The sequence below is a fragment of the Diabrotica virgifera genome, chromosome 6, assembly GCF_917563875.1.
Source record: "Diabrotica virgifera virgifera chromosome 6, PGI_DIABVI_V3a".
NCBI classification, from domain to species: Eukaryota; Metazoa; Arthropoda; class Insecta; order Coleoptera; family Chrysomelidae; genus Diabrotica; species Diabrotica virgifera.
The window spans coordinates 142,018,892-142,035,338 of NC_065448.1; the positions used below are offsets into that span (position 1 = coordinate 142,018,892).

Here is a 16,447-nt window from a genome sequence, read left to right on the forward strand (position 1 = left end):
GTATCGAAATTAAAGACAGGATGTATCATTTAAAACGAGATTTAGTATTAAGTACCTACTCTATATCATCGTCATTGGCTTCAAGTAACATTGCCTGTTAGATCTCTTCCATATTTTTTAGAAAAATTTGAAATCCAAATTGTACAAAACAAGGCAAAATTACAAAATATGTATCTTGGGTGAAAGAAAACAAAAACAGAAAAAAATTTAAACAAATTTAATTATTTTGCTGTCAAATACGAAATTTGACTGACAGCTGCCAACTAATAACGTGAAGCAGAAATTCGACCACTTGATAACTCTAAAATTACATATACGTTAAAACTTATACCGTAAAAAAATAGCGTTTACGTGTCAAAATAACGGATGGATAGAATTTTACTTGATAACTCTCTATTGTCTTATTTAAAAAAAACACCGCCATTATATACCATGAAACATCAAGAAATGACACTAATGACAACTGTTTAAATTTTTTCAAGCTCAAGAAGGGCAATTCTAACGTGAATTCTAACAGTGTTTCCAGAATGATACAAAATATGTTTTCTTAGGAAAAAAAATTAACAGATTTTTGAACATTTTATTCTTAATTGAATCTATGCACGGCGCTGAACTCTGGGAAATAAACCAAAGAAACAAATCCAAAATTAATGCCATGGAAGTGAACTATTGGAAACGATGTTACCGGATCATTAGACTTGATAGGGTGCGAAACGAAGATATTCGGAGAGAAATGGGAATTGATCTAGACATAATAGACACAATCAAAGCCAAAATACTTTTGTGGTATGGACCTTCAAAGAAGGTCTGAAAATAGATGGCCAAAAATATAGAAAAATGCTTCTGCCCACTAGAAGAAAACGAGGTAGACCAAAACGATCCCAAGTTCTATCCAACTTTGGACATAGGCCTTCCCCAAATATTTCCATATCTGTCTGTCCTTGGCTGCGTTTTTCCAGTTAGTTCCTGCAGCTTTTACAATATCGTCCTTTCATCGCATCTGAGGTCTTCCTCTTCTTCCTGTCCACGATCTTCAGTTTTGTATTTCAGTATTCCATCTTTTATCTTCCTGTCTTGCATTGTGACCCAAATGAAGTGACCCGCAAATCTCCACGTTAACCCTTTTATGTGTTCTGTTACATTTTTTACTTCTGTTTTCTCTCTTTTCCATTTGTTTGATTTTCTGTTTTGTTTATGTTGGACTTATACAGGGTTGCGATAAAGTCAGGCAACACGGTAATTGCTCGGAAACCGCTAGAACGATTTTGGTGCGTGAGGGTCTGTTAATGCGGCCGATATCATAGTGGTAATTACGTTGTTGTCAAATCTTCCGTTTTTCTGTAAATCTAATGAACTTTCTTATTTCAAATGGAACACCCTGTATATTTTTTGTGTTTTCGAATTCTTAAGGGATACTGATTATTTTTCATATGTTATTTCCGATACCTAAATGCCATAATTTCGGAGTTATTGCTACATTTATTAAAAAAAAAATTTAAACAATTTATAAAAATCAATTTTTTCGGCCCGGGTAGACATTTATTTAATTTATTTATTTAATTAATTATTTTAGGTTCCTTGGATCATTGTGAACACAAAATTTTGTAATTTTCCTCTAAAGTTAACCGTTTCCTGTTTTAACAACAATTAACAATTTAAAACTGAAAAAAAAATCGAAAAAGTGATGATTTTATAGGTTCAAAAACACAAGTAAAAAAATATTATTTTTGAAACAACGAAGTGTCTAAATTCAAGTTCAAGCCTTATTTTATTAGAAACCGATAAGTAATTTGGTCTTGTTTCATTTTAAAATATTATTTTTTAGTTGTTAATGCAGTTCGATCTTATAGGTAGAAGATAGAAGAAGGTTTAATCTTGAATTTAGATAGTTTGTATTTTCAAAAATTATTTTTTTTACTTCGTGTTTTTGAACCTTGAAAATCGTCATTTTTCGTTTATTTTCAGTTTTAAATTGTTTATAACTCGAAAATGATTAACTTAAGAGAAAAATTACGAAAGACCTTTTTTATTCCCAATGATCCAAAGAAGCTAAAATAATATCTACCCGGGCCGAAAAAATTGATTTTTATAAATTTACAATTTTTTTTTTAATAAATAACTCCGAAATTATTGCACTTAAGTATAGGGAATATCATATGAAGAATAATCAGTATTCCTTAAGGATTCCAAAACTTAAAAAATATACAGGGTGTTCCATTTGAAATAAGAAAGTTCATTAGATTTCCAGAAAAACGGAAGATTTGACAACAATGTAATTACCACTATAGTATCGACCGCATTAAAAGACCCTTACCCAGCAAAATCTGTAAAAATCGTTCTAGCGGTTTCCGAGAAAATAACGTGTTGCCAGACTTTTTCGCAACCCTGTATATTAAACTTATACAGTGAGCATGTAAAGGTTGGAATAAATTCATTTTCTCGAGAATGGACAATTTTGGAAAAAAATCCCGAAACAGGTCAATTTTTATTTTTAAATTACGACTGTTTGGCATATATACAGCGTGTCTACTTAAGTTGGAAACATATGGGAAACATTTTTATTATTAATTTTACGAGAAAAAGTTATTCTTCATAAAAAGTTCTGCATGCTCTAAAACCTAAGATTCAATCATAATATATCAAATTTTATCAATATTGTACGAGGTATGTCAAAAAATATTAATTTCGTTCAAGGGTAAAGTACCTTTATTTCTCTTAATATCGAAAATTCGTATTATGAAAAATTGTTTGGAATTAAAAACCAAGATCAAATATGTAATTACATGCCTCTAATTGAAAAAAAAAATATTTTACAAATTTTCTCTTTATGAATACCCGTCATTTTTATTTATTAAAAATTAATATTATAACTCTTTTATTATTCATTTTACGAAAAAAAGTTATTCTTAATAAAAAGCTCTGCATGGTCTAAAATCTAAGATGCAACTATGATATATCAACTTTTATTAATTTTATACGAGGTGTGTCAGAAAATATGAATTTCGCTCATGAGCATAGTACCCTTATATTTCACAATATTTCAATTATAAGGATTTAATTACATATTGAAACATAGTTTTTAATTCTAAACAACTTTTATTGCAGCGACGTCACCATCTGGGCGTGATGACGTCATCGATCATTTTTTTAAATGGGAATAAGGGTCGTGTAAGTCAAACTTAATAAAAATATTTGTAAAATAAAATACTTTTAAAAGATATTTTAATTGAAAAACTTATTGGACCATTTTCCTGGTTTCCAACCCTCCTGGTAGACGGGGTTTGTGAATTGCAGCTTTTTAGAATTCCCTCTTTCTTCACTGCAGCATCCATCTGGTTTGCAATTTTTAGAAGCCATGGAGGTTGTCACCAGGAAAATGGTCCAATAAGTTTTTCAATTAAAAAATCTTTTAAAAGTATTTTATTTTACAAATATTTTTATTAGGTTGAAAAACTTAGACTTTCATTTAGCAGATGCCGCTACGCACCTACTACCTTCACGTCAGTTACAGTGGGGGACTAATAAATGTCGAAAAATTTTACCTGGAGTAGAGATAGCAGCCTATGGATTCTCTGAAGAGCCTCTAACAAGAGGTGAAATCGTCGATAAGAGTGCTGGTTGCGCTCTCTAACCTAAGTAAAAATTAAGAAAGTTTTGGCTTCTCATTGCAACTGAATAAAAATGGTATAAATTTTTATTTTAATATTAGTATTACTCCTATAGAGTAACTAGGTCTATTTTTCGTTGGAACTTTACCAAGCTGTAGACGGGGTTGTGAATTACAACTTTTTAGAATTCCCTCTTGTCTTCACTGCAGCATCTATCTGGTTTGCAATTTTTAGAAGCCATGGAGGTTGTCACCAGGAAAATGGTCCAATAAGTTTTTAATTAAAAAATCTTTTAAAAGTATTTTATTTTACAAATATTTTTATTAGGTTGACTTTCAAAAAATTAGGTTTTGAGATAAATGGATTTCAAGTTTTCATTGGTAAGGAAAATGCATAATGCATAAAAAATGCTTTAGTTTACTTAAACGGAGATTATTCTAAGTTATTAATGCGTGTATAATTTTAATTTTATTTTTATAAATTCTTTTTCTTTTTTATCTTTTAAATGCCAAAAAAAATTTAAATATGTTTTGAGTTATGCCACCCTTGCAGCAAGACCTTTTTCATTAAATAGACTAACTAGGGGTTATAAAAACTGACCCAACTCAAAATGTGCCACTGCTGATATTAAGAACCCACTCTGATCCTATCGAGCATTGGGCTCAAACTGAGTTGTGTCAGTATTGCAGCCAATATTTGGGACTTATCACATAATAGCGACACTTCTGCCACCCTAACGCTTATATTGAATTATGAGTTGTTAGTGTGCTCGGTCAGCAGTTTTGAAAATACGTATAGCCCTGATGATCGCCAACCTTCGGAACGAAGATGGCACTTGAAGAAGAAGGGTGCCGGTATTGATGCTGAAAATAATGCGTATTTTAACATTGACGCGTATTCCAAGTCCAAAACATATGATCTTAATGCCACTATGGGCGATATATCAAAAATAAAGAAGTATAAAAAAGATAGGTAAAACTTTATTTCAATACAATAAAAGAATTATGTATAATCGTAAAATATAAAACATAAAATAAACATTATTTAAACAAAAATATAAAGAACAAAGTACTAATACAAAGCACAACCGCATAACTTAATAATACATATTTATGAATATATCTTTATGGTAAAAATCTTACTATTAACAATAAACTAACAAACTACTAACTAACCAATTTAGTCATGTTTAAATTTGATCGATCTGGTAGCTTTTTATAAAATAAAAAAAAAACGTTATAAATATAACTAATTAAATATAGACATTATTTAATTTGCAGCGCAATATATGTGAAAAACATAGCTACCGCTTGTGGAGGACCTAGAATCAAATAATTAATAATATGAATACCTATTTAAAAAAGTTTTTATTGGACAACAAATTGCGCAACGTCCAAAGGTACTGTTTCTTTTTTTAGGAAAGTTGACCAAGTGAAAATTATTGCATACAAAATATTAATAAAATCACACCAATGGAAGTAAGAAATTATGTTCCTTGGTTTTTGGTGTATTTTATTACTAGGCTGTTCAATAAGTTTTGCGCTTCGGTAAGAGAGGGCATTGTTACCAACCTAATTTTATTTTATTATGTTGGTAGACTCTTCATATGAACTTGTGTGAAATTTCAGTGTAATCTGTGAATTCATTTTTTGTCTACAAGTCATTGAGTATTGACGTGTCACAGTATTTTTTACAATAGAAACAATCAAGAAGCGTGCAGTGATTACATTTTTATTTTTGGAAGGTTTAAAAGGAAAAGAAATTTTATGAACGAATGTTGAAAGTGTATGAGGACTCTTCGCCTTCAGTTAGCACAGTAGAAAGATGGGTTGCTGAATTTAAACGTGGTCATACAAGCCTTGAATTCGATCTAAGTCAAGGACATCCAAAAACAGCAATAACACCAGAAATCGTAGAAAAAATACAGGATATGGTATTGGAAAATCGTCGAGTGACTGAAAGAGAGCCTAGTGATCTCGTTGGACCGTCTAACTAAACAATGGGTGCCGCATTCGCTAACAACAGAACAAAAACACATTCGAATGCGACTTTCTCAGTAAAGTTTAGAGCATTTTCGAATTAATAAAGTAGATTTTGTGCATCGCTTCATCACTATGAACGAGACTTGGGTCTATCACCATCATCTTGAATTAAAACAAGAAGCTAAAGAGTGGTGTGAACCTGGTTCTTCGGCTTCAAAACGAGTTGGTGCCCATAAATCGACCAAGAAGGTGTTAGCATCAGTTCTTTGGGATACGGGAGAAATTTTGTTTGTGGATTACCTGCAAACTGGCAAAACAATAAATTCTATATCATTGTAACCTTTTAGACCAACTAAAGGAAACATTTGTGAAAAAATAACCGGTTTGCAGAAGAAAAAAAATTATTGAAGTTATACTTCTTTAGGAGCGATGGGAGTGTAATTTAATATGCGCGAATTCATCAAAAACTTTGTTCCCCGGCACAGATGCATTATACCTTTGCTCTGATTGGGTGTTCAAATGACATGACAATAATTGTTCAATATAGAGGTTATGGATAAACAAATATTGTATATTAGTTTTTATTGTTGTGAGGACACAGACAAAAGCAAGTTTATAATTGTAGTAACTTTTTAAATAGTTTTTAAAAGCAACAGGTACGTACTTAATTGTAAATGTTTCAGTATTGTAATAAAAAATTACATAGGTAGGTACTTACCTATTTGGAAAATGTATGTACCTATCTATTTATAGTAGGTAATGCTTTGATTTACATAATTTGATTACCAACAAAATTTCTACCACTCTTCATCTAATATACCTATTGTTTTCTTACTCTATGTTTTGTTGTTTTTTAATATTTGAATTCCCTTTGTGAACACACACACACACAAAAATCAAACTAATTTGATTAAATTCAGAACTGTCAAACAGTAAAAGGTTCAGTTAGCCTACCTTCCCACATGACAAGTACGTGTAAGTGGTCAAGACGGGTGACGGCTGTGTGTAAGTGGATTTTATGTCTAAGCACGCGGGTTCGAATCCCAATGCAAGTTTTTATTTTTTTATTTTTTTTTATACATTTTATGATTGTGAATTATATTTGTTATATAATTTTTTTCAGAAAATGCTTATTTAGTTAAAATTTTTGCCAACAATTATTGTTCAGAAATCGTCTCTTTGGTGCATTTTTCAATGTGTTTGTGTGTGTTTTATTCTTTTATTTTTTTAATTTTTGGTATCTATTGTTTTAATAAAAATGTTTGGAAAGTAGTAAGTATTCAAATTAGTTTAATATTTAAATAAAATATAAATAAACTGTTTAAAGTACATATATTAATTTCGTTGGAATCATATAATATAAGTATAAGGTCTTACGTGCGTAAAAAGTACACACACATTCTTTTTTTTTTTAATCAGGACAATGCATCGTGTCATACGGGCATTTTAGCAATGGATAAAATCCATGATGTAAAGTTCGAATTGTTGGATTGTCCACTCTATTCATTAGATTTGGCCTCTAGCGACTTCGATCTGTATATATACCTAAAAATTGATAAGTCGAAAGAGTCTTTCATCAAATGATGAGAGGTCATAATAGCCGCGGAAGCATATTTTGCAGCCCTTCCAAATTCTCACTTCAGGGATGAATTTATAGACTGGAATCTTGTTGAAACAAGTGTATTGATGCTCAGGGAGACTATACTAGATAAAAAGTGTATTTCAAACCATAAAATTGTGTTTTTCTTATCGAACTTCAAAACTTATTGAACAGCCTAGTAGTTCCTTACCACATTTTCTAACTTTATTGTACATTTAAAGTTTATTAAAAATTTACAAAACATACTTTGTTCTATATTTTCTTGTTTATTACATCAAAACATGAAAAGATTTAATATGATTTGGTCAACAAAGGTTAGGCATTACAGAAATATATGTATTATATATGTACAGTTTGGACAAGGTTCTCCCTTATAAAAATAAACTACATATACTTTTATTACATCTGTGAATTCCGCTTCTTTCGAACGAACAAATCTCTTATTCGATGGGAAACATTTTTGGAATCTGGAGAACTTAACGGCCTCGAAGTGGAGTTCCATTCCTGTCCTCGACTTGGAGTAGAATTATTGAAACCTTCTGAAATAAGTAAAAGTAGATAAGTAAATAAGTAGGTAAGTGAAAAATATAGATAAGTTTTTGGTGCATTATTTAAAATCGATTTAAATTTTTAGGTTTTAAAACTTTAACAGTTTATAAGGAATATTAATATTATACCAACAAAATAGTCGTTATAGATTTGTAAAGTCTTATGGAAGATAGTATGAAAATTTTAATGGCACGACCCCCGTTCTTATCATATTTTGTTTTTCATTCATAGTTTTCCTCGTTTTAAAGTCTAGAGATTGGTCGGTCCACTGAACCTGGGTGGATCTGGTGAAAAGTCTAATACCTGCCACTGTAGACCAATTGCCTGACTACCGGTACTCTCCAAAATTATCGAGACTCATAAAAGTCCGACTTATGTCCTTTCTCTTTTATGGCATTTTATCACAAAATCAGTTCGACTTTTTAACTAATAAAAGTACCACTGATGCCATGCTTTCTGTACTTCATTAGGTCTACCAAGCACTAAACAATGATCTTTAAAGTGCCACTATTTTTTGTGACTATGCCAAAGTTTTTGATTGTGTAAATGACCGACATTTTGATCAAAAAACTAAATTTCTACAGAATTCGAGGTATTTCTTTGAATTGGTTCCAATCTTACTTGGATAATAGGAAACAACTGGTTAGAGCAGATTATACTGACTCTAGTCTCAAAAACATTGTATGTGGAGTACCACAAGGTTCAGTATTGGTTCCTCTCCTTTTGCTTATCTTTATAAATGTCATCACTAATTTAAAAATCGATGAAAAGATTTTTCTTTTTCCTGATGATACCAGTATTACTTGGAGCAACTTTTCATGCAACTATAACTTCTGATCTACTTACAATAAAAACTGGGTCTGACTCTAATTTACTCTCTGTTAACGTGGATAAGACAGCATCATCCTATAAATGAGCTCTGTAACCCTTGCTTCTTAATAACAGCCAGATCAGTACCGTTGCTTATGTAAAATTTCTTGGTATTTTTTTAGACAGCAACTTCAAATAGTCCCTTCATATCGATTTGTTAAGTAAGAAACTCGCCTCAGGTTGCTATGCAATAAGGTCTGTTACGAAGGAAATCAATTTAGCATCTTCTAAAATAATATATTTTTAATTGTTCGAGTCTCATCTTCGATATGGTCTTCCTTTTTGAGGTTCTGTACAGCTACCCAATCTGATGTTATTTTTAAATTACAAAAAAGAGCAATACGATATCTGTTTAGCCTCACAAGAACAACACATTGCAGAAGTTACTTCAAAGATCACGGAAATTTTAACACTTCCTTCTTTATATATTTTAGAAACTTTTTGTTTAATTCGTAAACACCTACATATCTTTCCAGCCAGACCTAATCATTACTACTCTACCAGAAATTCAAGCTTTGATGTCTATTTACCGATCCCGTCCACTGAGTTAGTAAAGAAATTTGTATTATATTCCGCAAAAAAAAAACGCTACAACCATCTCCCTTTATAACTTAAATCTGCAACATCTCTCCCCAAATTCCATAAAATAACAAAAGCCTATCTATCTAAAAGACCATGTTATTCAGTAGAAGATTTTCTTAATGAATAAATAAGAAATTACAGTACCTCTATGTACAAGTAACTAAAGTATTTTTACATATATATTACACAGATATATTTGGGTGGCATAATATGCAACAGCTTAAACCTATTCAGTTCCTAATGTTGTAGGTAGGTATTTTATTTGAAGTATGTTCAGTTTGCAATTTATTTAAATTTTGCAATATATTACTTTTGTTTTACTTTCATTATCTTTTATTTTGTAATATTGTACTTTGTTGTAAAGTTAATCAGTAAATTGTGTTTTGTTATTGTTATTTTCTGACTAAATGTAAGTTTTGTCCACAAAATTGTAGAATTTTCAGTAACAATAAAGAATATTTCTATTTTATTCTATAGAGGAAATACTTGGGCCCTTCGTCCTGTACTGTTCCAAGGAAGCTGTTCCTGTATTTTAATCGTTTCGTGGTGTTCGAGCTTTGGTTAGGACATCTATGGACTCTGCTACATTTCGACGTGTTAAGGGATCTACAAAACCGGCTGATTTATAATATGGATTTGAGAGTGGCGTCGGTTTCATGCAACCTGTTGCTCTCCTGCAGATCTCATTTAGCGCAGTATCCACTTGTTTGATGTGGGCAGATCTATTCCTAACGGGACATGCATATTCCAGTTGAAAAATACAGTGCCTCTGCCGTTGTTCTTAAGAAGCCAGGACATGCATCCCACTTACTTCCCGTTATCTTACTGAGTATGCTGTTCCTAGTTGTCACTTTCCCTTTCGTTTTTATGCAATGTTGTCTGTAGGTGAGGAACCGGTCCAAAGTTACTCCAAGATGATAAGGTTGGTGTGTGTTCTACTGTATTACGATTCCACGCAATTTGTAGTTTTCGTTTAGCTTCCTTTGGCGAAAGTGAAAGGCATAAACTTGTTTTAGAAGGATTGGGCAAAAGGGAATTCTGCAGGTACTACGCAGTCATTGTTTTCAAGACAGTTTGTTTTGAGTTTGTCTTCTACTTCTTCAAAACCCTTTCCTTGAGCACATATTGCGAGATGGTCAGCACAGAAGAAGTGCTTGGTATTAGTAGACGTCAGTTGGTCGTTTGTATATGAATTCAAAGGCATTGGTGCTAAACACTTCCCTGTGGGAGGCCGTTCTTATGGTATTACTATTAACATGTACAACAAACTGTATTTACATCTAAAAAATATTATTTTAGATTTTTTTAAATTACAAAATTAAAATCGACTTTAATTTTCGTAAAAATTTAGTAGGTATAGAAAGAAAAGATCCAAAACCGCCTGGAAGAATCCCTTATATAAATCCATAGAACTCTGTAAGTTGTGTTAGTAATTATTAATAAATATGTTATTTACAATCCCAAAACTACATTTCATGTCCAGTTAAAAAAACAGTATGTTACAAATACGATAAAAATTAAAGACACAATAGCTCTTCGCTTCAAAATAGATATATGTATATATTCACGGGTGCTATGCAATGCACGGTAAACCTAAGGAACGCTTGAATTATTTCAGAAGCGGTTAATATTGTAACAAAATAATTATTGACCTACCCTCGTATACCAGCTCCCGTCTCCGGACAGACAGAACACTATCGATGTTTCGAGATGCGCCGATGCAGCGCCGATGACGTCCAAGCGGTCGAGTCACATGGACATAGCTGGAGATATATAGATATTTCTGGAATATCTGTATCGCATATATAAATAGGACATATTTGTAAATAGAGTTAGTCTTAAGCTAAAGTTTGTAAAGTAAACTTGTATAAATAAATAATAAAGTCGTAAATAAATTACGAACCGCTAGTTTTATTGTAATTAGAAGTAATTACACTAATCACGCTACAGTTGGTGTCGGTGTTCGGTTAACTTAGTGCGATATAAATAAGTGAATTACAGAGAGACTTTAAAAGACTTTTGAACTTTATTCGTCGGGAATAACCGGAGTGCGTTAATTGTTCGGTATTCGGAAAGACTTTAAAAGACTTTTGGACTTTATTCGTCGGGAATAGTTAAAGTGCGTTGATTGTTCGGCATTCGGAAAGACTTTTAAAAGACATTTTGGAAAGTACGTGTGTGCCGACCAAAGATGTTGCTACGAGAACTTACAGTAAAACAGCTCCGTGAACAGCTCGAGGAACGGGATCTGGACAGCAGTGGGCTCAAGATAGTTCTACAAGCACGACTCGAGGAAGTCCTAACGAAGAACGGAGATGATCCAGAGACGTTCCACTTCCAGTCAGCAGAACAAGCAATCTTATCGAAATTAAAAACTGTTTCTGAAACGATTGATGATACTTCTAAGATAAGCAACGAGAAATTTGAAAGTGTTTCTCAAAAGATCGATGAAACTTCTAGACAGAACAACAAGAAATTTGAAAGTGTTTCTCAAAAGATCGATGAAACTTCTAGAAAAAGCGACGAGAAACTTGAAGAAGTTAGTAGAAAAAGCGACGAGAAATTCGAAAATGTTGCTAAAAGATTCAATGAGACTTCTCAAATAATTAAAGAGGTCTGTAGGCAAAACAACGAAAAACTAGAAGAAGTTTGTAAACAGAACAATGAGAAATTTGAAGAAGTTTCTAGAACATTCGATAAGATGCAGAAAAGTGTAGAGACCGTAGAAGAAAAGATCAAACAGCTAGAGAGCAGGATAACCGATACAAAAGTACAACCATCAGTTAATGCAGCAACGTTAGATCCTTTAGTGAAAGATGAACTACCGAGAGACGAAACGTCGCATAATATGAGATTCAAATTACCACCATTTGATGGAAAGTCCTCTTGGTCCATATATCTTAGACAGTTTGAAGCTATTGCGACCGCCAATCATTGGACCGAACAAGAAAAGGCTGTTTCCTTGACTGCTGCTTTACGAGGTGATGCTGCAGATATATTAAGGTCAATTCCCAAGGGTCAAGAAAATTGTTACCAGACCTTGTTCACTCGTCTAGAAAAACGCTATGGAGATGCCCATCTACAACAAGTATACAAAGCACAACTGCGAAGTAGAAGTCAACGAGCAAGTGAGAATCTGCAAGAATTTGAAGCAGATGTGGCTCGTGTGGTGCGGTTGGCTTATCCAGAGGTGCCAGACAGCGTTTTAGAAGAAATTGCAGTAGATACCTTCGTCAATGGGCTGAAAGATAATGAACTACAGAAAGCTTTACGACTAGCAAGACCGAAAGTTTTAGATGAAGCACTTGCTATTGCATTGGAACACGAAACGGCTAGTCAAACTTCACGAGGCCATAGAGTAAGAACCATTGAAGAAAGTGACGAACACAACGATGAACGTCTGGAGGAAATGATACGGAGAGTATTAAGTAATCAGATGCCAAAGAGACGCGAGCCTAGATGTTGGAATTGTGGAGACGTAGGCCACATTCGTCGTAATTGTAAGAAGATCGTACAGCCGTCGGAAAACTAGAGCGGGTCGACACCAAGGGGCAACTGCCGACCTCGAGAACTAGAGCCCCCATAGTAACTGTCAACCTTACGTCCTCCGGTGGAATCCACAACTTATACATCGAAGGTCGTATCAGTAATAGATGTAGATCATTTTTGGTGGATACAGGTGCAACGAGAACTATCGCACGTCCAGATGTAGTACGAGACCATAATAAATTATCACCTGCAACAGTAAAGCTTAGAACAGCGACTGGTGAGCTAATTAATACATATGGCGAGGCTAATATGTCAGTATCCATTGGCCAGACCACAGTTGAACATCAAGTATTAATTGCCGAGATCTCCGACGAATTCATATTGGGGATGGACGTACTAAGGAAAGTGGGGGCAATATTGGATGTTCAAAATGGAGTTCTCAAGATCAATGGTGAAGAGTTGCCCTTTCACGACGACAAAGAAGATGTCATCCGCTTACTTACTACATGCGACGTAACCATACCCGGTAATAGTGAGAAAATTCTGATGACCATGCTTGATGGACACTGCCGAGAGGGAAGTTTAAGGATGGTCGAAGATGTGGATAATGTCGAGTTCCTAACGGCGAAAACTTTGGTAAAAGTTCGAGATGTGATCCCTGTAAGAGTTATGAATTTAAGGGAAACTGCTATCAAGTTAAGTAGAGGAGCTTTGATCGGGCAGTGTGTTCCCGTGGCTTCAATTTGCTCTGTGAATACCAATGAGAAATCATCGAAGGCGAAGTATCCAAAGGAGCTTGTTGAGATGATCATTGAAAGATGCCAAGATCTTGATCATGAACGAACGGAAAAAGTGACATCTATGCTGATAAAGTATCAAGATGTTTTTGCTATTGACACGAAGGATAAGGGAAAAACAAGCATAGTAACGCATAAAATAAATACCGGAGACGCTCAGCCAATCAGACAACGGCCTAGACGACTTCCATTTGCGAAAAGAGATGAAGCCGAAGAGATTATCAAGGATATGGACAAACAAGGGGTAATTGAACCATCGAACAGTCCATGGACATCACCAGTAGTTCTGGTAAAGAAGAAAGATGGTTCAACGCGTTTTTGTATCGACTACCGCCAGCTCAATGCGGTAACAAAAAAAGATAGTTATCCTTTGCCCAGAATAGACGATACATTGGATACTCTCTCCGGTTCTCGTTGGTTTTCCACACTTGATTTAAAAAGTGGATATTGGCAAGTAGACATGGAGCCAGCCGATCGGGAGAAAACCGCATTTTCGATAGGATCAGGGCTTTGGCAGTTTACGGCTATGCCGTTTGGTTTATGTAATGCCCCTGCCACATTTGAAAGATTAATGGAGGCAGTTTTAAGAGGTCTAACATGGAAAACATGCCTGGTTTACTTGGATGATGTAATTGTGGTTGGAAGGTCCTTTGATGAACATGCCAAGAATCTAATAGACGTCTTTCAACGATTGAGGGCAGCGAACTTGAAGTTAAGTCCGAAGAAATGTCACATGTTTCGACGAGAAGTTAAGTACTTAGGACATATTGTATCGAGTAATGGTGTAACAGCTGATCCTGAAAAGATTGATGCAATTAAAGATTGGCCAGTACCAAAAGATAAACATGAAATTAGAAGTTTCCTTGGCCTATGTACATATTACCGACGATTTGTCAAAGGATTTGCCAATATCTCCAAGCCCCTAACAAAGTTGACGGAGGAGGGCAAAGAATATACATGGAGTGAGGAGTGTCAAAAAGCTTTCGAACAACTACAAAGGGCTCTGATCAGTGCACCGATATTAAGCTACCCGGGACAGGCAGGAAAATTTGTTTTGGATACCGATGCTAGCAACAGTGCCATAGGAGCTGTTCTCTCACAAATCCAGGATGGACAGGAAAAAGTCATCGCTTATTTCAGCAAAGTCCTGTCGAAACCAGAAAGAAACTATTGCGTTACCAGAAGAGAACTGCTGGGTGTAGTGAAGGCTTGCGAACATTTCCATAAATACTTGTACGGCAGAAAGTTCCTTCTTCGAACAGATCACGCTGCTCTAAAATGGCTCATACAATTCCGTAATCCAGAGGGCCAGATGGCAAGATGGTTAGAACGACTTCAAGAATATGATTATGAGATAGAACACAGGGCCGGAAGAGTTCATTCAAATGCTGATGCCCTTTCGAGACGACCATGCAGTGCAAATTGTAATCACTGTGCCAAATTAGAGGAACGATTTTGCCCCGTGAGACGAACCACCGTCGTTAATGAGCAATGGCAGCCACAACAGTTACAAGAAGCCCAAGAAGACGATCCATGTATAAAAAGAGTATTGGATTGGATGCGTCGAGGTGAGAGACCTAGTTGGCAAAACATTAGTGCATGTAGTCCGGAAGTCAAGGCCTACTGGAGCCAATGGAATTGCCTGATACTAAAAGATGATCTTCTGTACAGAACCTTTGAGAACGATGATGGTACAGAATCTAAGCTTCAGTTGATTGTACCTAAAAGTAAAGTGTCAGAAGTATTGCGTCAGTTGCATGACGGTACATCAGGTGGACACTTTGGTATTACGAAGACTCTGCAAAAGGTTCGAGAACGGTTCTATTGGGTGAACTGTAAAGATGATGTAAGAAGATGGTGCCGGAAATGTGAACTGTGTGCATCCGGTAATGGTCCAGTTGGTAAAAAGAGAGCACCCATGAGACAGTACAATGTTGGAAGTTCTATGGAAAGAGTAGCAATCGACATTGCAGGTCCATTTCCAGAAACCGATGCTGGAAATAAATACATTCTGGTAGCCATGGACTATTTTACGAAATGGACCGAGGCCTATGCATTACCGAATCAAGAAGCTGCTACCGTTGCAGAGGTACTTGTTAAAGAATTCTTCAGCCGATTTGGTGTTCCCTTGGAGATCCACTCCGACCAAGGGCGAAACTTTGAGTCAGCTCTTTTCCAAAACGTTTGTAAATTGATTGGTGCCAATAAGACCAGAACAACACCCCTGCATCCTCAATCAGATGGAATGGTCGAGAGGATGAACCGAACGATGGGTAAACACTTGTCCAAAGTTGTATCTGAACATCAGCGAGATTGGGACCAACACATTCATTTATTCCTGATGGCCTACCGCTCGGCCGTGAATGAAACTACAGGTCAAACACCAACCTGCCTGATGTTGGGTCGTGAAGTTAGTTTGCCCTGCGACCTAGAGTTTGGCTGCAGACCTTCCGAGGAATATGTTGCAGGCGAAGAATACGTAGACCGCCTGAAGTTACGAATGAACAACATTCATGAACTTGCCCGACAACACATCCAGATAGCCAGTGACAGAATGAAAGATCAATATGATTCTCGCTGCAAGAATGAAAGCTTCGAAGTAGGTGATCTTGTCTGGCTTTATAATCCACAACGTCGTCGAGGCCTGTGTCCTAAACTGCAAAGACAATGGGAAGGTCCGTATGAAGTTAAGAAGAAAATAAATGACGTAATATACAGAATTAAGAAGTTACCAAACGGTAAACCAAAAGTTATTCACATAAATCGTCTTGCACCATATGCTGGCTCAAATGAAACAGAGGAAGCCCGAGTCCTCCAACAGGAGATGAAAGATGCACCACAGCCAAGTTTTAAGGAATTTATGTCAAATTACGCAGAAAGAAAGAGTGCTAGATTCGGCGTGACCACAGAAGTTCAGCAAGATCTGTTTGGTGTTCCAGAAAACGTCTCTCTAGCCCACTGTGTTGCACA

General features: G+C 35.1%; 1 protein-coding gene across 4 annotated transcripts in view; it reads right to left on the reverse strand.

Moving 5' to 3' along the window:
• Positions 1 to 4,570: 4,570 nt before the first annotated feature.
• LOC114336756 (spectrin beta chain, non-erythrocytic 1) overlaps positions 4,571 to 16,447 on the reverse strand; it is a 415,003-nt gene continuing 403,126 nt past the window's right edge. For all 4 annotated transcript variants that reach the window (XM_028287129.2, XM_028287131.2, XM_028287128.2 and 1 more), the window contains one exon: positions 4,571 to 7,729. In XM_028287129.2, the coding sequence (XP_028142930.1) occupies positions 7,590 to 7,729 (140 nt within the window). In that variant the 3' untranslated portion in view covers positions 4,571 to 7,589. The remainder of the gene's footprint in view (positions 7,730 to 16,447) is intronic.